The sequence below is a fragment of the Eretmochelys imbricata genome, chromosome 13 (assembly GCF_965152235.1).
Source record: "Eretmochelys imbricata isolate rEreImb1 chromosome 13, rEreImb1.hap1, whole genome shotgun sequence".
Taxonomy (NCBI): Eukaryota; Metazoa; Chordata; order Testudines; family Cheloniidae; genus Eretmochelys; species Eretmochelys imbricata.
Genome location: NC_135584.1, coordinates 3,941,293 through 3,965,193, shown reverse-complemented (window position 1 = coordinate 3,965,193; position 23,901 = coordinate 3,941,293). Strand labels below are relative to the sequence as shown.

At 45.5% G+C, this 23,901-nt stretch overlaps 1 protein-coding gene across 6 annotated transcripts in view; it reads left to right on the top strand.

Moving 5' to 3' along the window:
- The window catches only part of STMN3 (stathmin 3), a 37,783-nt gene extending 15,062 nt beyond the window's left edge, over positions 1–22,721 (top strand). For all 6 annotated transcript variants that reach the window (XM_077832153.1, XM_077832157.1, XM_077832155.1 and 3 more), the window contains exons 3-6: positions 17,768–17,863; positions 18,999–19,174; positions 20,277–20,468; positions 21,509–22,721. In XM_077832153.1, the coding sequence (XP_077688279.1) occupies positions 17,768–17,863; positions 18,999–19,174; positions 20,277–20,468; positions 21,509–21,568 (524 nt within the window). In that variant the 3' untranslated portion in view covers positions 21,569–22,721. The remainder of the gene's footprint in view (positions 1–17,767; positions 17,864–18,998; positions 19,175–20,276; positions 20,469–21,508) is intronic.
- The last annotated feature ends 1,180 nt before the right edge of the window (positions 22,722–23,901 follow it).

The window sequence follows — 23,901 nt, the reverse complement described above, 5'->3', positions numbered from 1 at the left end:
AGCTCTTACATGCCTCTTCTGGTGCACTGCAGCATTTCCCAGCTGGGTAACAGCTCCTTAAAGTCCATTATCAGCTGGCGTACTTCAGAACAGTCCCCTATCCACCTTAAATACTTATATGGCCTCCATTACCCTAGTGTCTGAGCACCTGACAGTCTTTAATATTCTTGTCCTGACTACAACTCTGTGTGGTCAGTCAGTGCTATCATCCCCATTGTACGGACAGGGAACCAAGGTCCAGAGAGACTAAGTGACTTGCTCAAGGTCACACAGGGAGTCTGTGCCAGAGCAGGGACATGAACCAAGGTCTCCCCCATCTCAGACCAACAACCTACCCGCTGGAATATCCTTCCTCTCTAGGCTCCTGGGTGTCTCCCCATTTCAACTATAGCTGAGAATCTAGTCCTAAATAGGTCTCATATGTACCAAAACCTTGGGTCACCTGCCCCCACTTGGACACGTTGATTTTCCTTTCTCAAGCACCTTACCCCCAAATAGCCTCTTTCCCTCTTCACCTCCCAGTTCCCCTTCGCTAAGTAGATTTGTGGTTTCTCACTGACTCAGCTGCTGCATCCAACCCACTTAGTCCACCAGACCTGGGCCTCAGCACTCCTGTCCTTCTCCTTCCATGGCCTCACTGAGAGATAGGCACAAACTAATTCTTTTATTGGGAGGACCTCGGTAGTGTTGCATGGGAGCCTGAGTTCTGCTGCTCTCTCTCTCCCGTCACTCAGAACAAAAAGAGAGGTAATCCAGATGGCCCAAACTGCTCTCTCCTACCCTGAGTGCAGACTGTCCTTCATTATTTCACCTCTCCTGCCTTTCATCCAAATGGCATTGTGCTACTTGCTCTCTCAAGGGATGTCTTCAGTCAACTACCTTGGTTGCTGTGAAGCCACAGAATGGCATTGCCCGAGTCCTACTTTGGTACTAGAACCAGATGGGGGGGGAGGTAGATAACATTCTGATCCATGCTACACCCTTAGACGTAGAAATGGAGAGGAAGGCCTTAAGCTCAAAGTAAGTGAATGCATGGGGCCCCGCATTATGTGGGCACATAGGCCCAAGTTCTTACTTGTGGCCCCACAAGCTCTGTCTCTGTCTCTCATATTCTTTTTCTTTCTGTCTCTTCCTCCTCCTCTGTCTCTCACCAGCTCCCATGACAGTTCTGTTTTGCATTATGTCTCTGCTGGGGGATGGGTAATTTTCATCTCTCTTTCCTGCTTCCTGAATCATGGTTAGTATGCATGAGTCTTTAGCTCGCCTCCTGGGTGGCACTCTTCAGACTTTCCCCAGAGATCTTAAATAGGCTCCTGACAGGCAGATGCAGACTCAGAAGTATATGGCTATTACCATATGAAATCTGTGTTTCCAATGCATTGAATAAATTACTTCCACTGCATGGGCTTTCTTGTGCCTGATAGGCATATCCCTGCATTAGGGTGGTGCAGAGTTACATTGCCTTGGGAACCTCAGCCCCTCCTGGACCTCATAGGCATGCAGGGGAAGCATATCTGGTGTACTGTCTCTTAGAACAATGCAGCATACTCTAATCCCTTCTCTGTGCCTAGCCAGCTTTACTGGCTGGTGCAGAAGTGGGCAGGACTATGATACAAGGAGAGGAGTTGCTAGGAGTGACTGCCGTGTTGCTGGCTGCCTGGGCAGGGATCAGAAGTTGAGGGAAGCCTTCTTGTGCCCTCTTCTCCTTGAACATCCAAATGGGGCCCGTCAGACTGGCCCCATATCAGCAAAACCTGCTCTACAAAAATGTAATTGAAGAGCTTCTAAATACTCAAACAAGGAGTGCTGGGAAGAGACTGATCTTCATGGCGTGGCCAGTCTCCTGAAGGGCTACAAAAGGCTATGAATACCCTTGTTACATGGCAGGGTTCAGAATCTTCCGACACTGTTACATCTCCCTTTTTCTTTTTGAAAGTCAAACACAAATAAAACAAAACATCATGCTATCTAAAAATAACACACTACTCATGCAGCCAAGTAATAACACACATGGAAACATCAGGAGAAGCAACCCAAAACCCCAGCAGGTGAGAGGATCATTCTGTCTCTTATTGGACATCTGTCATGACTACTGCCTTTGAACCTCAACAATTGTTTTTATTACATGACCATTTCTTGTTCTCAAAACAGTTCCTTCTTGGGACTGGTTAAGACATATGCATTATAGGCCCTCTTGGGCTCATGAGCCTAATAAAGCATTGCAAGTTGTGTTGCAGTATTCTAACCATACTAAATATGGATCCCTTGCATTCACCAGGGCTTTTATTTGCTATTTTCACTGTTTTTTTTCTGCTAGCCACTTGGCTGTGCATAATGAGGGTTTGGTGTGGAGTTCTTGAATTCATATATGAAAGAGAATGGCCTAAATAAGATACTCATTAGCTGTGGATCATTATTTGTTATTACCTCATACGAAATCTCAAGGTGAGCAAACTGCCATTTACCAGGGGTTGTTGCATTGCTACTTGTTGTGTTGTGCAACAGCTCACTTTAGAACACGATGTAGTAGTAGTCCATTAATACAGATTATCTGTCCTGTTTAATTCAAATAGATCTGTGTCAGCCTTGGCCTATGAGCTGATCAGGAATCTCAGGTGGTTTCACTAGTTCTTTTGCATTCTATTTCCTGTGGATTTCACGTGTTAGGCCAGAGCTGCAGGTGTGCCTGGTGCACCTGAGAGGGGACGAGAGGGAAGTGAAGGTAGTTTTAAACTAGTTGTGTTTAAATTCTGGGTGTGGCTGGGGAAGCCTTGAGGCTGTGCTGGCTTGTGATTTGTGAATTTCCCTATGCACGGGGAATCCCCAGCTTCCCTATTAAGGCTGCTTTCTGGCATAGGTGCCACAGAAGCAATGCAAAGGAGCTAGATTGGCAGCTGAAGATGTGACCATTATCTTATATGACAGTATTCAAACCTGTACAGAAAAGGATATCTCAGACTCTATTCTTACACTTCTCAATGCACAGATTGGCACTGTGCATTATATTTAACATTTCTGATCTCATGATCTGTGATATTATGGCATGATGTCCCAGTATCGATTTTAAAATCAACTTTTTGATTTCCAAGATCATTGTCAATTTGTTACAGAACCTTGCTTTATAAATGTCTTGAGAGACCCAACAACGAACTCTGTTTCTGCATCATCATCTCCATCAAAGCTTTGTCCTTGTGTTTATATTCATGAATGTATTTTTGCATTCTGGATTTCCTTATAGTCTGTGCGGAAAGCAGCACATTTCTGCAGAATGGTTGCTTTTATTGCATTCATGACACGGCACTCTTTGTGCTGTACACCTTTCTGTCAAACAAATCTGGAGTCAGATCCTCAGGTGGTGTAAACTAGTGCAGTTCCATTGTCTAAAATGGAGCTATGTCAGTTTACATAACCTGGGCAGCTGGTTCCTGGTTTCTGCAGGTTGTTTACCCTTTTTTATTCTGTGTTTATGCATTAGTCTGCACTTTTAACTGGAAGCACTTTTGTTCTTTCACTGTTTATCAACACTCTCTTTGGAAAACACCATTTTCATTAGCCCAGCTTTTCTTTGCAAAGTCAAGTCAATTTCTTGTAATAACCTTGCTTTGACCTTGTTATCAGTTATACCATAAATATTCAATCTCTATTTCATCGATTTATTAACTGTCTGAATTCACATGACTTAGATTTATTACATAGCTCTATAACATTTATTTATTACTATTATTTCTTTAACTTGTATTGATGTAGTGCCCAGAGACCCCAGTCCCATTTTGCTGGATAACAAAAAGACAATCCCTGCCCTTAAGGGTTACAGTCTAATTTTACCAGACATCCCAATAGCCAGAGAACTAAATTGACTAATATATGAAAGATGGGGCACCCCATTGTCCAGGTGCAACACCTACAAGGAAATCCAATCCCCACTAATTTCCCATCTTCTAGCCAAGAAGAAGGTGTTGAGATACCCACCAAAATACTGTCCTTGGATTCTTCTTGGTGGCTCTGTCATTTGTATCAGCCTGCAGCAAATAGGAGTTTATAAATTTGAAGCATCTCCTCTCTGGCTGCTGAAAGGGAGAAGGAGCGTTGTCTCTGTTCCACCCCCACTCCCACCCATGAACCCATCAGTAGAACCCATCACTAGAACCTCTGGTTGCTCAATAAGTGGAATTGAGTTGATCTCTGCTACTTTGCCCCTCCTTTATCCCCCAACTGCTGTAATAAGGGTGTGCTTCAATAGGAAGGAGGGCCACTAATATAGAGAGTCCAAGTTTAACATGGAGAAGAAACAAATGGGGGAGAAAATAAAGGGATTATAAGGAGATTCCCCTCCAATAGTAAATGTTGGTAATTCCTAAAGGTATCGTAACTACACCATGTGTATCATAACGTAACTTTTTTTTACCATAAATACATAGCAACACGTATTTATAAAACAAACACACCCAAAAGACCCTACCAAAACAAGACACTCCAGTGCATGTGCTTCTCCCTCTGGGGAAAGGGTGATAAAATATTTAGCATTTCTAAAGTATTTGGCTGCATACACTAATCCTGGGGGCAGTGGTAGGTAAATACTATCCTTCTTTTGCAGATAGAGAGGAAGAAGTAAGAAAAATGAATGTGAGAGGATAAATAGTATTAATTATATTGCAGTAGCACTTAGAAGCCCCAGCTGAACTTAGGCCCCTGTGCTGGCCGCTGAACAAATTTATATTGAGAGAGACCCTGCCCCAAAGAGTTTACGGTCTAAAGAGATTAGACATACAAAGGGTGTCTACATGCAGCCACTAGATGAACTGATCAGATGACAAGGACTCAGGTGCCAGGAGTATGCAGATGACATACAGCTCTAGCTGTCCTTCACCATATACAACCATACCACTACCATCAAGATGGCCCAGTGTTTGAATGAGATCAGCTCACGGATGAAGAACAGCTGGTTGAAACTGAACCCAAGCAAAACAGGTGATGCTGGTGGGGAGAGGAAAGCCCTTTGAAGAGTTTGCATCCATGATGCAGTCTCGTTTGGTTGAAGGTACACGCTCATAATTGGTCATCTCAGTCTGTAGCTTAGGAGTGCTCCTGGATTCCTCACGGACACTAAGCTCTAGCATAGCAGCATCCGCAAGTAATGCTTTCTGTCATTTCCAGTGGGCTAAGAGAGTCTGTCCCATCCTGGCAGATGATGTGCTAATCTCATTTATTCGTGCCTTTGTTACTTCTTCGCTGGACTATTGCAATGCTGTATACCTAGGCATGAAGTCTTCAGAGCTTGGAAACTCCAGCTGGTATAGAATGCTGCAGCATTTCTCCTTGGCAACACTGGCTACCTTGAGCACGTCACGCCTGTCCTTCACATCCTACACTGGCTTCCCAAGTTCAGTGTCTTGGTCCTTACCTTCAAGACACCCTGGACCCAGGACATTGAATAGCTACATGAGGATGAAGACCATGAGTGACAACCGCACTCCTCTAGCAGTATGAACTCTGTACAAAAGGGTAAAGCACATATGTGCAGGAGACAGAGCTTTCTTGGCGGCTGGCCCAAGACTGTGGAATGAACTTCCTCAGGAAGTAAGGACTGTCACAAACCTCACCCCCATCTGCTCTAAGTGCAAGGTGCATTTCTTTGACCTGCCTTCTCTAACAAAGATATAGCAACATGTATGTGTGTGTATATATATAAATTCCAAAACAAAACACTCCTATCCCCTGCACACACTTCGGCCCTTAGAGAGAGGATGAGAGAACAAACACTTGATAGACAGTCATATTGCTTAACGCACTTATAACTCTCAGATACTATGGTGAAGAGATCAGTAGAAGAACTTATATATTTAATTGAATAGTAAAATTGAAGGGAAATAGAAGCACATGAAGGCAAAGTGATTTACCCAAGTTCACACGGAAGATTAGTGACAGAGCTAGGAATAGAACCATGGTCTTCTGCATCCAAGCCCAGCATATTTGTACACTGTAACATGCTACCTCTACTATTTCCTATACATACCAAAGGCTTTGGGATAGGACAATAGCTGTTTGGGTGAATCCCAGTTATGTATTTGTTGTGGATCTCCCCAGAGAATCCGTTTTAGTCTCTGTTTACTATGTAAAAGTGGGGCAAGGGCTGGCTAGAGTAGGATCCCCAGGGATTGACTTTGTGACAGAAATATTTTAAAATGTGTGAGTGTTGGAGCTAATATTAATGGCAAAGAGCAGGAGTGAGTACCCAGCAATCATACTAGAGTACACTGGGGGAGTTCTGGGGTGAGTCAGTTGAGAGAAAGCAAGGTGGTGGCTCTTCTGACCTTCTTAGCAGCTCTGTTTGAATGAGAATCCAGTTAACTCCTCTTCCGTGCTTGTTTACTTCACTCAAAATACAATAGAGAGAGAGAGTCATTTTGTTCATGCAACGTGCCCGGTGCACATTCAGGTTTGCACAAGGGGTCTGTCAAAGGGTTGTGCCAGTAATGTAAAGAGATATGAACGGAGCAGAATCAGAGCATAACTTAATTGCCTATATCCACAGGAGCTCAGAGACCAACTGCACACTTTTTGTGGTAAGTTTGTGGCCTGAAAAGGCTGTGAGGGCGTTGTTCTCTGAAGGCAATGGGACATAAGGATGCCCAGCACTTTGTGAGATCAGGCTCTTCATTTTGTGATGCGTTTTCTGTGGCTTTTACATTGTGTTTGCTCACTTACTAATTTGCAAAACTCAGCCATTCGCAATGGATCACCCCAGTGATACGTGTGAAGCAAAAACATTCTACTGCTTAGCGATGAAATTTATAGCCAGGCTTAATGAACTTCTTGCATAGTCTTGTATTGCAGCTGTCTGCCTAAAGGAAAAGGAAAATGTTGGCTATTTCTGCCTTGGATGGGCATCTACAAACTACTGTTTGTAATAACGTCTTCCATTTTAGTCAGAGTAAGATCCATGGGTGCCACCTCCATGACATTTCCAATCTCACCAAGACTCAGAGTGAGGCTCTTGCATGAGGTCCCAAAAGAGCTGCTATTTGCATGTGTGTGTATTTTCTGCTCTCTGTGTGGGTTATTGGCTTTCTGATCCTTAAAGCTATAAAAACTATTTAAAGTGAATGGTTGGAAGCCTTTCTGCCTTAATATATACACATACATAATATCAGTGCTAACTCAGCTGACTTTGTTGTTCCTTCAAAACCTAATGGAAGCAGGAAAATGCAAACGGGTGACTAATTGGAGCGCTCCACCTGCTTCTACCCCGCTATTTTTAAAATGTGTAAAAATGTGCTCGTATAATCACACAATCCTATTTTAAATAACAAGCCTGTTATACAGTACCCTGACCAGCAAACTGTCAAATGTGGGTGCAGTGGGTATATCCACAAAATACATATGTGCCCTTTAGACCCACAAACCCCCACATTTATGTGCACAAAAGGGGAATTTGTACATTCAAATAAGTAGGTGCACAGTTGCCTGCCCAGTTTGCATATAGCTATATCAAAATGTGAGGTTTCTTGTATAACCTCATTACACTAGCATTTCAGAGTAACAACCGTCTTAGTCTGTATTCGCAAAAAGAAAAGGAGTACACTAGCATTTGGAAGTGTTGGCCTTTTAGTCTCCTGGATATTGTAAGCGGGTTCTTTCTGAAGCAGCTGTGAATTAGAAATATTCCTGCTCCTGGAGACCTTGGCTTTGCCTTCTATGGACATGGTATCCTAAGTGGTGGCTGAGAGGCAGTTTCCTTTTAGTTCGGTGAATATTAAATTCTTCCCCAGCTGACTAATGGAGAAGTATCATGATATCATGTATACCAGTGGTTGTCAGCCTGTGGTCTGCGGACCCCTGGGGTCCACAGAATATGTCTAAGATTTCCAAAGGGGTCTGCACCTCCATTTGAAATTTTTTGGGGGTCCGCAAATGAAAAAAGCCTGAAAACCACTGATAAATACATATTCCAAAAACGCCTGACACTGAATAGTGGTGCTACCTGTATGAAGGGGTTCACTCCAGAAATTTGATCACACAGTGGAGACCATTTAAGTGAGCTGCGGACTACTGGATTCCCATTCCTTTTTTAGGATTGAGAGCTACAGATTCCTGGCTGTATTGTTCATTCCCTTGGCTGCAATAACAGTTTGTGAAGACTGAGCTATTCATCTGAATTGAGTTTGTGTGTGAGTGAATGAGAGAGAAATTTGACACCATCCTACATCTAATACAGGTGGAGCGGGAGATCAAGTCCCAGCACCTATAAGAGAACAACAATTATTATTTATTAATTTTCTTATTTTTTGTACAGTCCAAAATGTGCTAGGCCCTCTCCAAACATAATAGAAGGCCTGATCCCTTCCCTGAAGTGCTTACATTTGTTAAAAAAAAAAAAAACACCCAAGGCAGAGAGAAGGAAGATAGGGGAAGGGGAAAAACAAACTAGTTTGGGGGCCAAGGGGTGACTGGCCATAGAATCATAGGGTTAGAAGGGACCACAAGATGCAGAATTTGTTGTGTCTGAACATCCAAGACAGATGGCTACCCAGCCTCCTTTTGAAAATCTCCAGTAAAGGAGCTTCCACAACCTTCCCAACATCTGTTCCATTGGCCTACTGCTCATACAGTTAGAAAGCTTTTCCTGAGATTTAATCTAAATCTGCTGTGCTGTAGTTTGAACCCACTGCCTCTTGTTCTCTCTTGCCACAGAGGGCAAGACAACTTTTCTCCATCTTTTTCTGGCAGCCTTTCAAGTATTTGAAGACCGCTATCATGTCCCCCCATAATCTCCTCTCTTTTCCCAACTAAACATGCCCAGTTCCTTCAGCCTTTGCTCATATGGACTGGATTCCATCCCTTTGATCATCTTTGTCACTAGCCTCTGAATCCTTTCCAGTTTCTCTATCTCCTTTCCATACTTTGGTGACCAAAATTGGACATGGTACTCCGGCTGAGGCCTAACCAGTGCCAAGTAGAGCGGTACTGTCACCTCCCATGACTTGCATGCTATGCCTCTGTTAAGGCAACCTCAAAAATCAAATGCACAAATACAAAATGGGGGATAACTGGCTTGGCAGCAGCACTGCTGAGAAGGATCTGGGAGTTGTGATGGGTCACAGCCTCAACATGAATCAGCAATGTGATGCTGTTGTAAAAAAAGGAAGTAGGAGCTGGAGAGCAGTAACTTTATATCAGGAATAGCTGTTCCACTGTCCCGCCACATCTTTCAGTCCCACTGCATGTGAGCAGGAGAGTTTAGAAGGTCACATAAGAATGAAACATAGCAAAGAAGAAGGACATGGAGGGGACACCAAGAGAAGAGTAAGGGCTTGTCTGCTCACAAAATGTTTACCACTTTGTATAGATAGGTATAGATAATGCAGCACAACAAAGGAACTGCAATTTGTGTGTGTGCATTTTCTCCTCTCTGAGTCGGTTATTGGCTTTCTGATCCTAAAATCTATAAAAGCATTTAAAGTGAGGAGCTGGAAGCTATCTTGCCTTAATTTGTACACATATATAATATCAATGCTAACTCAGCTGACCTTGTCATTCCTTCAGAACCTAATGGAAGCTGGAAAATACACATCGGTGACTTAAGTGGAGAGCTCCATCTGATTCTAACACAATCCTATGTGCATGCTTGTTATACAGTACCCTGATCAGCAAATTGTCAAATGTGTGTGCAATAGGCATGTCCAGAAAAAACGTATGTGCCCATTATACCCGCAAAATCTCATGTTTATGTGCACAAAAGGGGGATTTGTACATGCAAATAAGTAGGTGCACAATTGCTGTCCCAATTTGCATACAGCTATATCAAAATATGCGGTTTAGTAACTCCATTATGCTAGCACTTAAAATTGTTGGTCTTTTGGTCCCCTGGGAAATGTAAACAGGTTCTTTCTGAACAGATGTGAATTAGAAATATTCCTGCTTTGGGAGACCTTGGCCTTGCCTTTATGGACATGTATTCTTTATTCTTAGAGGAATAAAAGTACAACTCCCTGTAGTGTGGATGCAATTATATCAGTTTAAAGGTTCCATAAGGGAATATTCACTTGACTGAGAATCTGGGCTCCTTAAAATGGAATTTAAACAAGAACCCAATTTTAAACTTCAGGTGTTTCTAATCCCATTGAAAATCTGGGGAAGGATAGCCTGTGTGAGTCACTGCTCTGGGCCTCCTGCACTTTCCTTAGACTTTTTGCTGCCTCTACAATGTGCCACATGGCAAGGAGGGGGGTCTGGGCTACCCCACTCCTAGCAGTCCAGGACTTTACACTAAGGCCATTCTCGATTCCAAAGATCATTGGAATCATTAGTCAGTCTCATTTGGATGTGGCTTACTTATGTTGCCTTAAGCTCCCCTTTCTCTCTGCCCTGTTAACGAGCAGTCAGCATGTGGTACCCTTACCCACCTGAGGTCTTTTCACCTCAGGGCTGTCAGGACTCTCTGAAAGCAATTGTTCCAGCCTCTGGGACTAATAGTTGGGAGGCCAGGGTTGGCCAGTTTGTGGAAGGGAGAGCAGGGAAGGAAACTCCAAATGGAATGGGTACTGCTGCTGAAAGGGAGAGACTGTATTGTGCAAGAGTCTGAGGGGACACCAGGAAATTGGCTTTGTGGAGACAGAGTAAAGCTCAGATAACCAAACACAAGGCCATGAGAGTTAAAGGTTTGTTGGATCCCCATGCATTCATCTCCTCATCAAGAGATGAAGTGTTGTGTGTGCTCTGCTGGTTAGAACATGGGGGCTGGAAATCAGGACTCCTTCATTCTATTTGTGGCTCTGGGATGGGAGTGTGACCTAGTGGTTAGAGAAGAGAACTGGGAGTCAGGACTCTTCTGTTGTTCTATTCCTACCTTTGTGTGACTTTGGACAAGTCACTTACTGTTTCTATGTCTGCGTTTCAAACTTCTGTAGAATGGGGATAGTCCTGCGCAACTCCAAAGTGAGGCTCAGTTACTGTTTGTAAAGGGCTTTGAGAGCCTTGGGTAGAAGGTTGTAGAGAGGAGTAGGGTATTGCTCTGACAGCCTGTAAGCCATATAGTGGACTTTGAACATCCCCTTTAGATCACAAGTGATTATTTCTGACCCACCTACTGGTTCCAGAGACAGTCCCAGAGCCTGCCCTACTGGGCTGAACCTGTCCAAGTTTGCCCCTTTTTAGGGTTCAGTTAAAAGCTGTGGGTGTAGGGAACCAGTTGTGCTAGTGCATTCATTCCAGTTCCTGTCTCATTCAGAGGGTGGCCAGCCATAGCTGGTGGGTGGTGCTGAACGGACAGCTCCACTTTCCAATCACATCTATCCCACTAAGCTCTTTCGCCTCCTCCAGCAGGCAGATTGGAGTAACTAAACAAGGCTACGTCTATGCTGGGGTGTGATTCGCAGCCTGCATACACGGACTCGGGGCAGCTCGATGAGACCTACTGCAAGTATACAGAGTAGGGTAGCCACGGTAGCCTGGGAAGCAGCGGCATGGCTTAGCCGTGCTGAGTACAAACCCATGGGTTCAGGCGGGTTTCTGCTCAGCACACCTAACCTGCCAATGCCCATGCTACACAGCTATACTACGATTTATACAGGTGCTAGTCCTCATCAGGCTAGTACAAGTATGCATATGCGAGCTGGGAATCACGCCCCCTGGCTCATAATATAGATATGGCCTTAGAGCATATTGATTTGGTACCCATATAGCAAGGAGAAAATGCCTCTGAGAACAGAGGGATTTTCACCACTTCCCCTTTATAATCCCATTGTTTTCACCATACTGCTTTGTTGCAAGATATTATTCTAGCAGAAGAGCTTGACCTGTGCTTTGTTTTGTAGCAAGAGACAAACCACAGGTCATAGCTCCTCGGATTTTTTCCCTTGTGGCTCCCCCCCCCGCCCCCCCCACACACTTGCTGAGCCCTCCGAAGCTAAAAGCCTCCTGCTCCCCTCCCCCGACCTGTGTGTCTGGATTCTGTTAATTGCCTCTGGTAGCTGGCGCCGGGATGGAGCTGCAGAGTCTCAAGTGCCAGGAGATGTTCACACACCACTTTCCCAGCTCATTACGCTGCTGGCAGCAGCTCGATTAACCAGTGTCCTTTTGTCCTCTTGCTCCTTTTCATTGTAATTGACAGAAAGAGCCAATTTGCGGAAGGGAGTAGGGAAGGAAAGCTCCAAATGGAATGGGTGCAGCTGGTGAACACTGGGTCAGAACTGCTGAAAGGAAGAAGCTGTATCTTGCAAGAGTCTGAAGGGAGACCAGGAAACTGACTCTGTGGAGACAGAGTAAAGCTCAGATAACCTAACACAAGAAAATGAGAGTTACCAGCCGGTGGAATCAGTGTGCCATGCACCAGGGCTCTCTGTTTAATTCCTCTCTATCACACGCAGCTCCCGAGGTAGATGTCAAAGTAAAGGCCTCATGGTCTGGTTTGTTTCTGTTACAGTGATAAGTTCTTTTACCATAGCCCAGTGGGTGCTCCTTTTGGGTTCATTGGCAGCACTCAGGTATAACAGCTACACCATGGCAATACTGTGACACTGAATGGCTGCTGAAACAGTATGCCCTGGAATGGTTTGAAACCTACTTTTAACAAAATACTCAACATGTATGCCCAAATTACACCATAGCATCTGCCAGCAAAAGTCCACAGGTCTCAGTGTCCTGGCCAGACCCTTGAAATCACAAGAAACGGACCCACCTTTCCTAATCCCCATGTAAAATCCTTGCTCCGTCTGCCAAAAAGGGTGAGGTGGACTTTCTCCAAAAGGAAGAGATGGGAAAGGCCAAAGATTTAGCAGTGCTGGACCCCCTGCAATCATAAGAGACTGACACACTTGATCCTCCTGGAAGATCCTTGCTCAATCTGCCAGAAAAAGGAGGAAAAGATCCCTGCTAAAATGCTCATGGGAAAACTTCTTCCTAGGCCTAGTTTCGGGAGGAACATGCTAAACCTGTGCATTAGAGCAACAAGAATCATTCCTCACCAAGACACTATGCCTGCATCTTCAGGGGACAGAAAATCCAAAATGTCCATGGAGACAGGTCCAAATCCTCTGCTTTCCCCAGCTACAGAGAGCCCAGATTGACCAAAATGACAAGGTGTACCTTGAAAGAACAAGCTTCCTTTGCAGGAAAGGGAAGATTGAAATAAGAACTTACTTGCTATATATATTTTTTCTTTCAGGCACATACTGTCTTTCTCCTGGTGTCACCTGCTAGCCATGTGCGGTTACAGTTGCACGCCTGGTAGGAAATAGAACAGCTCCTCAGCTCAGTGGTTCTGAGCTCTTGGGTGGTTCACAAAGCTGCCTCGGTCATAATGGTGAAGCATCCATCAGTCGCCAAGCAGTGATGCTTGCTGCTGGCTCTAGCCCAGCACAGGGCTCTCATAGGATTTCCAAAAGCTTTTTTGATTAGCTAAATTAAAACAACAACCACCTGCCCCTCTCTGCACCTTGCATTGCTGCAGCAAGTTGGTCTTTTCTGGTGTAAATTTAAACACAGTCAGCCTCGTGTTTGGTATTAGAACTGGAAGGGGTTGTAAAGTGACCAGGAGAAATTTGAGCTGTGGGGGCTGTAGCGTAGCAAAGGCAGAGTTGCTGCTGATAAATATGAAGTCCTGCAGCCAGGGAAAGGAGGTAAACAACACAAGTACAAAAGAATCACATGGCACTGAGATGAGAGTATGTTTCTCTTATGTCCTTCCTATTGTCACCTTTCCAAATGCTTGTTGCCAGGGGGAAGATGAGGGATCAAGTTGGGAGGCTGGGAAGTGAGGTGTCCAGGAGGGGACATGGTAAACAGCATGACAGTGTTGGAAAATGAGTGCCTTAGCTTTACAGCTCCTCTAAAATCTCTTCCGGGCAAATCTCTAATTAGCCTCTTCCATGAGCCTCTTCCATAAGCCTCTTCCTAGCCTAAAGGTTACATAGCAGACTCAGCAGAGTGACGGGAATGAGCATTTCTGTAGGAGATGCCCTCGCACTTGGTACTTTGAGGAGGCCTGAAGTGTAGGTCAGCAGTGGCATTCTACTGTTAGCCCTGCAGAGAGCGGCTGGTTCATCACAGCTGACTCACTGAGGTCATTGTGGCTCCTTTGTATCCTGCATACAAGCAAGGTGGGAGTAGCCCACTGCGGGGGAGACCAGAGGCTGGGGCATGCTGGTCCTGATGGCAGGACCCTAGGAACCGCCACTCCTGGGGAGAAGCTTTGGGCATTCCATTGCCTGTGACTTCGGGTGCAGGAGCTAGTTTACTGGACTTCCTGGATGTTTTCTTAGATCCTGTCCTTGTAAGACATTGACCTTCAAATACTGTTGAAGTTAATAGGCACCCAGTGGCATGAGGCCTTCCCTTGTATCCCAGGATGGAGGTGCCTTTCCAAGGAGATCTGAGCAGGTATAAAGTGCAACGTTTTGGAATGAGGTTGCTTTTTTTTAAAAAAGAATTTTTTTTTAGGTAAAAGCTACTTTTGCTGAGCTGAGTAAGGGCCAATGCTAAAAGATGTTTGTAGGTTTCCCAGAATTTTAACCCTTTTTTTTGACAACTGACTGCTGAGTTTTTGATCCTTCTCTCCTCATGAAAGGGCTTTGAACTCTTCACTTCCCCTAGGATTAGGTAAAATAATGGTGTTATCTGCATTGAAGTGTTTAATTAGTTAGTTTTTCTCCTGGAGAATGTAGTTAAATTACAGATCTGTGAGCTGTCTTTAAGGATGGGCAATAATTACTATTTAGTTTAACAAAAACCTAGATTCCATACTCTACCTTTGAGCCAGTTTTATATTCTGCTGAGTTATTATTTTCCCAACAAGAACAGAAGCCATGGAAGATTAAAATAAATTGGGTGTATTAAGAGAAATGGAGGCATGTGGTTTCATACCAAGTTTATTTCTTTTTGTTTTTCATAATCACTTCTTTTGCACAACAACAACCTCAAGTTGACAATTAAATGCACGTGGTAGACCTAAAGGAACCAGACAAGGCTCCATTACAGTGATGGAAAGTCTGTTCATAACACCATTTACAGTATCTTATTGAGCTATTTGGGAAGAGCAAAGATAGCACGCACTGGGTCATGAGGAGTGAATCCTGCACAAGGCCAATGATATTCAAATCCAAATTGGCTCCAGAGAGAACACGGGGGCAGCCCTGGGGAACTGAATGGGCCCATTGTTTAATTTTTGTCTTTGCAGGGAGGTGGCTGATGGCCTAATAGTCATAATACTCAGCACTTGCAGAGTGCTTTCCATCTTCAAAGTGCTGTGCAGACATTAACTTGTTAATCCTCTCAACACCCCTGTGAGGTAGGGAAGTATTATTACCCCGTGTTACAGATGAGGGAACTGAGAGACACAGAGAAGTGGAGGGTACCTCTATGCCGCAAGAAAATCTGCGGCAGCAAGCCTCAGCACCCGGGATCAACTGATGTGGGCTTATGGGGCTCGTGTTATGGGGCTAAAAGTAGCGCTGCAGACATGCCTGCTTGGGCAGGGCTCAGGCTCTGAAACCCGGCGTGGGCAGGGTTCAGACTGAGCAGAAATGTCTGCTTTATTTTTAGCCCTGTAGCGCCAGCCCAAGTCAGTTGATCTGCATTCTACTGTTAGCCCTGCAGAGAGCGGCTGGTTCATCACAGCTGACTCACTGAGGTCATTGTGGCTCCTTTGTATCCTGCATACAAGCAAGGTGGGAGTAGCCCACTGCGGGGGAGACCAGAGGCTGGGGCATGCTGGTCCTGATGGCAGGACCCTAGGAACCGCCACTCCTGGGGAGAAGCTTTGGGCTGGGGTTTGTATAATTCTCCTTTTTGTTAATAAAATCGAACCCCAGACAGCTGTGACATTTTGGCTCCCAACAACTCATGTGTTCTTTGTCTCCATCAGTCTATGTGTTCTTCCCACTACGCCTCTGATGATTTGACCACTAGCAGCGGAGTCTAGGGGGCACGGGAGGGGCTATGAGTCAAGATTCCTAGGTCCTATCCTTAACTGTGCCACTGACTTGCTGTCAAAACTTTGGCAAGTGCTATATTTCAGTTTCCCCAGCTGTAAAATGGAGACAATACTTCCTCATCTGGCCATGGTGCAGTGAGGGTTAATTAACTCCTACTGAGGGAAAGGGCACGTAGAAGGGTTGAGTACTGTTTGGTTCATTCCAAGAGCGCCTCTGTGTACAGGGGAGGAATGGGTTAACCTCAGAGAACATGGGTGCCTGCTATGCTGGGAAAGCAGACTCTGCAGACTGGGCCTGTTTTGTTCTGATTAGGGCAGCAGCTTAGTGTGCTCAGTGCCACCGAGGACTGCTGCAGCTGCAACCTGCTGTCGCAACAATGGCGAGTGAAGCCCACGCTAGCAGCAGCCCTGGGGCTGAGCCAGAAGGGATTGTGTATCCCAGTCTCGTTCACAGACAGTTGGGAGGAGGGAGAAACAGGCAGGTTTTACCATCATTGCAGACCAGAAGCAACCTTCCCTGAAAAGGGCGGAGGGGAGGTCCTAGGACAATGACCAGATCCATTTAAATTCTCTCTAATCTACTGCTGAGATAAAGATCTGCACTAGAGATGCTGCTGCACTGGAAAGTCAGAGGTGCAGGGATCTCCACTGTGGGCCTGCCACCCTCCCGGGCTCTTGGCTTCACAGTGTGCTGAATCGGCATTCTTTTTTTTGTGAGTCAGTGCCTCCAGCAGGAGTCCTTTTCCTGGGACTGTCCTGACCCATGTGACAGGTAGACCTGCCACAAAGATGCAGAGTGGCAGGATGGGGGTTCAGTGGACAATTCTTATCTTGCAAAACTTAGGGTCATTGACAATCCTGCTTATCCCAGCTAGAAGGTCAGAGGCACAGTAGCACCCCTTGGTGTGGTGAGTTTCGTCCTCAACGTTACCCAGTTAACTCATAGCAACCCCCTTTACATCATCAAATTACCATCCAGGCAACCCTTAGCATCACTCAGTCTCTGTCGCCCTGAGCCCAGAGCTCTGTCCTTGGGCTGTGGCTTCAGGACACAGCGAGAGCCAGGTTTGTGGTCAGTTTCATTCACCCTGCAAGCTACAGTTAAAAGCCATTTACATGCATCATTGGTCCAGTTCTCAGTAGTGCTTCATTGAATATCAGGGTCGGAGGAGACCTCAGGAGGTCATCTAGTGCAACCCCCTGCTCAAAGCAGGACCAATCCCCAGTTTTTGCCCCAGATCCCTAAATGGGCCCCATCAAGGACTGAGCTCACAACTCTGGGTTTAGCAGGCCAACGCTCAAACCACTGAGCTATCCCTCCTTCCCCCAAATTTACCTTGGTTCCCAACAAACCTGGCCTTATCTCTTCTTTTCATTGTAAATTACTGATTGACATCAGAAATGCAGGATCATAAAATGGAGGGGATCCTCTCTACAGGCTGCAGGGTTTGCTTTTTAAATGTCATTCTTAATTACTGAGTTTAGAACTGTTTAGGGGAGGTATCTGGGCAGCCTTCACTGTGTAGTTATTTATAAGTGCTGAAATTCACCAGCTCCCAACCTGCCTTTCTTGCAACTGGGGGGAAGATTCCTCCTGGGTGATTCAGAGCTGCAAAGATGGTAAAACACATTTAAGGCATCTCCCTGTGTAGCTTACTGTACCGCAGTGGATGTGGGAATCACCGATACAGTATCTCAGCATCTGACTATTTGGAAAGGCCTTCAGAGAGTCCAATAGTGACAAATGAGTCTCTGTGTATCCCTCTGCTTCCTTCCCCCTGAGAAAGACATGAGACTGCCAGTAGACCTCTCCACTCATTGCTGTTTGTTTCTTTTCAGCCTACAAGGAGAAAATGAAGGAGCTGTCCTTGCTCTCACTGATCTGCTCCTGTTTCCACACTCAGCCGCACCCCAATACCATCTACCAGTATGGAGGTAAATGACATACGCACAGAATCTCTTGTAGATCCAATCTGCAGGCAGCTTCTGTAAATCTTGGAGGACTTCAGTACATTAGGCTGGGTTCCTGACTAGGGAGAGAGACCGTTTTCATGTCCTGATCCAAGTTTTCTGTATTACTGGAGCATGGTATTTTAGTCCAGTTCCTTAGAATAGGTTTCAGAGTAGCAGCCATGTTAGTCTGTATCCACAAAAAGAAAAGGAGGACTTGTGGCACCTTAAAGACTAACAAATTTAATTGAGCATAAGCTTTCGTGAGCTACATCCGATAAAGTGAGCTGTAGCTCACGAAAGCTTATGCTCAAATAAATTGGTTAGTCTCTAAGGTGCCACAAGTACTCCTTTTTCTTTTTCCTTAGAATAGTTTATTAACCTGTGACCCATATTTACACACAGAGAAACAGTAGGACTGTTACCAAACAGCACCATTACATATCCTGGGATATGAGTCTTGATGTTATCAGTAGTATGGCCTTTCTGTGGCTGCCATCAGCTATGCTGTACTTATTCTGTGGCTGTAAGATTAATTGCATTGGCTACACAACACAATTCTGTATGCAGTTCCTGTGAAAAGCCTGTGAATGGGCAGAGAGAAAGATCCTGCTGCTGGATCTTTCAGATAGAATGTAAGACCAAGGTATTGACCTCCTGTGGTCACCAAAGGCCTCGTGGTCCTTTTCATAAGAGCAGGGAAGTTAATTCCGGTGTCCTGGCCAAATTCCAACATGGGTAATTCCATTCTGCCTCCCAAAATTCCCCCTGCAGGTTCAGCTGGATCCCCGAATCCCCTTTACTTACTGACCACCACTGCCTCCTGTTGGTCTGCACCATAACATGTGACAATGATGCTCCTACTTCTAGGTTGTACAGTGTCATTGTCCCTTTTACCAGCAATTAATGATTGACTTCAAATTCTCACCTCTCTGAAACTCTCCAGCAGAGACTCAAGTGACAATACACCCCATTTAGAAGCATCTCATCACAACCAGGTCTCACTTGGTGATCATAGCTTCAGGGCTTGACTTAGCAGCTTCTGCAAGGTGCCTTTATCAAATTAGCTCTTTCATAAGTGTCCTATAATCCATCAAGTGCTTCTGTTCTTCTGTCATAGACATGGAGGTGAAGCAGCTGGACAAAAGGGCATCTGGCCAGAGCTTTGAAGTGATCCTGAAGTCCCCTTCGGACTTGTCCCCGGAGAGTCCAGTCCTGTCTTCTCCTCCTAAGAAGAAGGACCTGTCCCTGGAGGAGCTGCAGAAGAGGCTGGAGGCTGCAGAGGAGAGGAGGAAGGTAGCAGGATTTTCTAGGGAAATGCTAACTTATATGACCAATCATGTTTTAACCAAGCCCTCCAAGTGACCGCAACTCATAATTGGGGACAGAAAAACAGATACAGTGCTGGGGGTGAACAACACCGTTGATTTTACTTAGGAGCCACATCTTGTGATTGGTAATAGTGCTGTGTGTTACACTCTTGTTCAACCCCCAGTTGTTAGGTTTGATGTAGGAATCACTGGATGAAATTCTCTGGCCTGTGTTATGCAGGAGGTTAGAACAGATGATCACATTGGTCCCTTCTGGCCTTAAAATCTGTGGATCTATGGAATCCTGTGGTCCTCTGGTTTAGATTTTCATAGAGAATTATATGTGTGACCCGATGCTGCAGAATGAAAATCTCTATCACTAGCTATCTCTATAGGAGATATAAATATAAGCCACACGTCCAGTAAAGCTTAGAATCAGTGCCTTTTGCACCATGTCATTGCTTTTTTAACAGCTGGCAATGCTCTTTTTGCACTTCATTTATGACCATAATTTAAAGTCTTAATAGAGAAAAATATTGGAAAATTAGAGAAACTATAAAAAGAGGCAAACCACGACACTACAGAAACTTGTGGGTAAGAGCAGGAGAAGAGGCAGTTTAATATATAGGGACAGATTTCCAGAGGAGTCTCTACATAGCTTGCAAATTGCACCAACAATATTGCTCACACAGCAAAGACAGAATTTGGGATGTTTAACATCTACCTGCCTGAAATGCAGGTGCAAATGTAGAGGTTTGAAAATTTGTCGCATGTGATCTAGAAAGGATTTGTGGGGTGAGGAGAACATGGTCGCAATATCTAAATATCATCTAATGGATGGAGGGGGGTAGCCACATGAATGCAAGATGGTTGGACAAGAAGCAATGGTCAAAGCCTTAAGAGGGGCAGATCAGTTTAGAGTAAATATTGAGTGCAAATCCTATAACAGAGTTGCTAGGTTTTGGACAGACACCCAAAGGAGGTGGTTGTGGCACCTCCAGGGAGACATTGCAGATCAGATCAGGGAAGCATCTCTGAGACAAGGGACATGAAGAATTCCTTTCACATACACTATTGGCTTCCCACAGACCCAGGAGGCCCAAGTGCTGAAGCAGCTGGCGGAGAAGCGGGAGCACGAGCGGGAGGTGCTGCACAAGGCCCTGGAGGAGAACAATAACTTCAGCCGGCTGGCTGAGGAGAAGCTCAACTACAAGATGGAGCTGAGCAAGGAGATCCGTGAAGCTCACCTAGCTGCCTTGAGGGAGCGACTGCGTGAGAAGGCAAGTGCTAGATTCCCTTGTCCCAGCACACCTAGAGAATGGGCAGGGCCAGGACACCTGCCTATATTATAGTGGCTACTGGTACCAAAGCCTTTGCCTAGCATCTGTAGCTTGGCCTGTTGACCTCAGACACAGCTGGGATGTTCACCATGAGAGCAGAGCTCTGTATACAATCTATATCTCCTGCACCACCATTTTCCTAGGCTACCTTGTGTAACTCTCCCTCCCCAAGGTGTTGAATGTGCTCTGCTTACCCCTTCCCTCTGGAGCCCTGCTCCCCAGTTTTCTTCCTTCTCTCTCTCTCTCTCTCTCTCTCTCTCTGCCTCATACGTTTTTGGAGGGGGGTGGGACTCTATACTTGGCTGTGTGAAAGTGAGCACTGAGTTTTGGGCACTTTCTTACCACATCTGACCTCTCCTCCATCAGAACAGGTACTAAACAGAGTTCTTCAGCAGTAGCTCAGGATACCATGAGATGGAGGAGACGTGCACCTGAGATTAGTGTAGCAGGCTCAGGCTCCCCCTCCTCCGGTCTAATGGCAGAGAATGTTACTTTATCTTCTGCTGGCCCTTGCTTGGGAGCCCAAAGGCAGCACTGACCTCAGGTCTCCTCTGCTGCACTGCGGTTTGATAACTGCTCATCTCTGGGGCCAGAGGCTACAACCGCTTCCGGTCTCAGTGTGGGGCAGGACATCATTTGTGTGGGGCTCCTTCTGTGAGCCAGCTGCAGCAGGCTCTGAACACTGGTACTGAAGACCCATTCACAGAACATTCATGTGATATGCCTGGTCTTCTGAGCTCTGCATAGGAGGGGGCTAAAATTACCCTAGGTGTAAGTCTAGTGGCTTCAGTGGAATTACCCCAACTATGACAATATTCTAGTGCATGTGTTTGATGGTGCCAGGCTCCTGAGGATGAGGAGATGCATGCACAAAAACAGAAACTGTTCAGTTGTAGATTAAACTGAGAGGAGATGGGAAACAGCCTTGGGTTTGCCCTATGCAGCCTGCAGATGCTGTAACCCTTTCCATGTCTTTGCAGGAACTGCATGCAGCTGAGGTTCGCAGGAACAAGGAACAGCGGGAGGAGATCTCTGGATAAAGGGCTTTTCTACACATCTAGCACCTGGTTCCTGACAACCAACCACCCAACCCATTTTATTTTGTTTGTCTAGATGCAACATTCGGTTCCTCATTTCCCCCCACCCTCTGGTGTTCGTTCCTCAGCTACACGCTTCTCTCTCTCCATCCTTAACTGTTCAGTACTTGTGGGGGATCACAGGCCATGGGGTACCTCTAAGCATAATAGCAGCTAGTTCATATGAAGTATAGAATCAGTCAATAACCAATCAATCAGCTTCTCTTTGGGATTTTGTTCTTTTTTAAAAATCTTTCTTAAACAGATGTAAAGAATTCAGATATTAATAAATTCAACCAGCAGTGTCATGGAGATATGGATTTCCTATCCAGAGCTTATACTACTCTTGGTGTTTGCTCTGAGCCAGATATCAGTGTCAAGACAATGGGCAGTAAATAGTGAGGATTTCTTCCTTGTGAGGGAGTGGTTAATGGATCCATTGTTTCCCAGCAGATGGAGAAGGAGACCAGATGGCTCAAGGAATTGGTTATGTCATGCAGAGCCTTTCACCTTGGGTCACTGGTTTGAAGCCAGCCCAGGTAGGTAGCGACTTAGTCGTTACTTTCTGATAGTGCTTTGGTAGCCCATGTGAAATTAGCTGGGGGTCTCAGAGCCTAGTGGACAGGTGCCCATATCACAAAAAATACCATCACCACAGGCATTAGTGGATAGCCTAGTTGGCCACGGGCTGAATAAGCCTGTAGACTGAACTACCCTCTCAGTTGTAGAGGCAAGACTGGGGCACGCTGGCTAAGCAGTGTCGGGGAAGCCTGCACAGTTACTGCCTGTGTTGAACCCGATTCTATGGATAATCGGGGTGGCTCGATTTCCAGGACTGTCAATCAATTTCACAAACAATAACATTTCACTTCAGTAAGTAAATAAACTAGAAAGGGTATGTGATTGTGAATCAGCCCACCAGCCTTTAGAAAAACTCTAATTTGGGAGAATTATTGTTCCCTCTTCCCAAAGATGGATGTGACTCTTCAATACCATTACAGGAGAGACATTTGGACCAAAGATCATAGAATGAACCAGAGAGCTCTGGCTCTTCGGTGTAGCAAAGGACACCCTGATCTCTTCAATGGTATTTCCAGAATGGCAGCTTTGGAAAAGACAGGTGTGTGTGTGGGGGGGGGGTTGGGGGGGAACACGCTGCCAGGGAGAGGACAGAAGGGGTTAGGAGATGTTTGTGTGCCTGCTTCTGGTGCAGTCACGGCGGTAGAAATGTAAGGTCATTGTTTACAGAGATGGCTGCTGTAAAAGCAGATGATGAGCCAACTGTAAGGGGTCTGCCATTCCATCACTGAGGTCAATAGAGTTGCAGACACTTAACGCCAGATCTGAATTTGACTTGATTGATACATCAACTGGCCTTCTTATGTCTGTGGCTAAAGTGCAAGAAGGCACCATCTTAAACTCAGTGAAGACTTGTTATAGGGTGTTTGTGCAGGATTCGGCTTGCACAAGAGCATTTCCTTGTGGGAGGATATTGTGGGGGAGAACATGGCAGCTCTTTTTCCTTTTGGAACATAGAGCAGCAAAGATTCTTTCCTCCCACCTTCCAACTTTTGCAGTGTACTGGTACCTTTCTTCCAGACCAGTGCAGTGTTTCCAAGGAAAGGGAACAGGAATATAGGCACAGATACGGGAAGGAATCATGGACTGAAATTCATCCTCACTGTGTCACAAACTTCCCCTCTCCCAATGGCCATAATGGAGTCTGTTTCGGAACCCAGGATGAACTAACAGGCCATCAAGGGGAACAGGAGGTTACTTTCTAGTAACTGGTGCCCTTTGCACACATTACCTTCAAAAAGCCACTCTTCAGGTGAGGCACACTACTCCTCCAGTGCGGCTCTGTGGAGGCAATGTCACCAAGGAGAATGATTTGTCCAAACAACTATATGCTCTTGGCCCAGTGGGTGCCACAGACATGTATATACTGCTTCCTTTTACTGTACATAGAATGGTTCCTGGCAGTTGTGTAGGCAGGCGCTGAGGGGTGTCACAAACCAGGGTTGGGATAAGCAGGGCTGGAATGTCATCTAGCACAAAGGCACCAGGTGGTGTCAAGATGCCAAAGCAGATAGGGATTTCATATTTGGTGTAAAGTTCCCCTTGCGCCCAACAAATATTTGCTGACTCAGTTCTGAAGCTGCAGGTTTTCCATCTACAACGAGCTGGCAGAGTGTAAGGAATCTGCCATGCCCCAAACCAGATGGGTAGCAATTGGTCACAAAAGCCAAATAGTGTGGTAAAGAAGTGACAGCAGCTGCTGGAAACAAGGCCGCTAG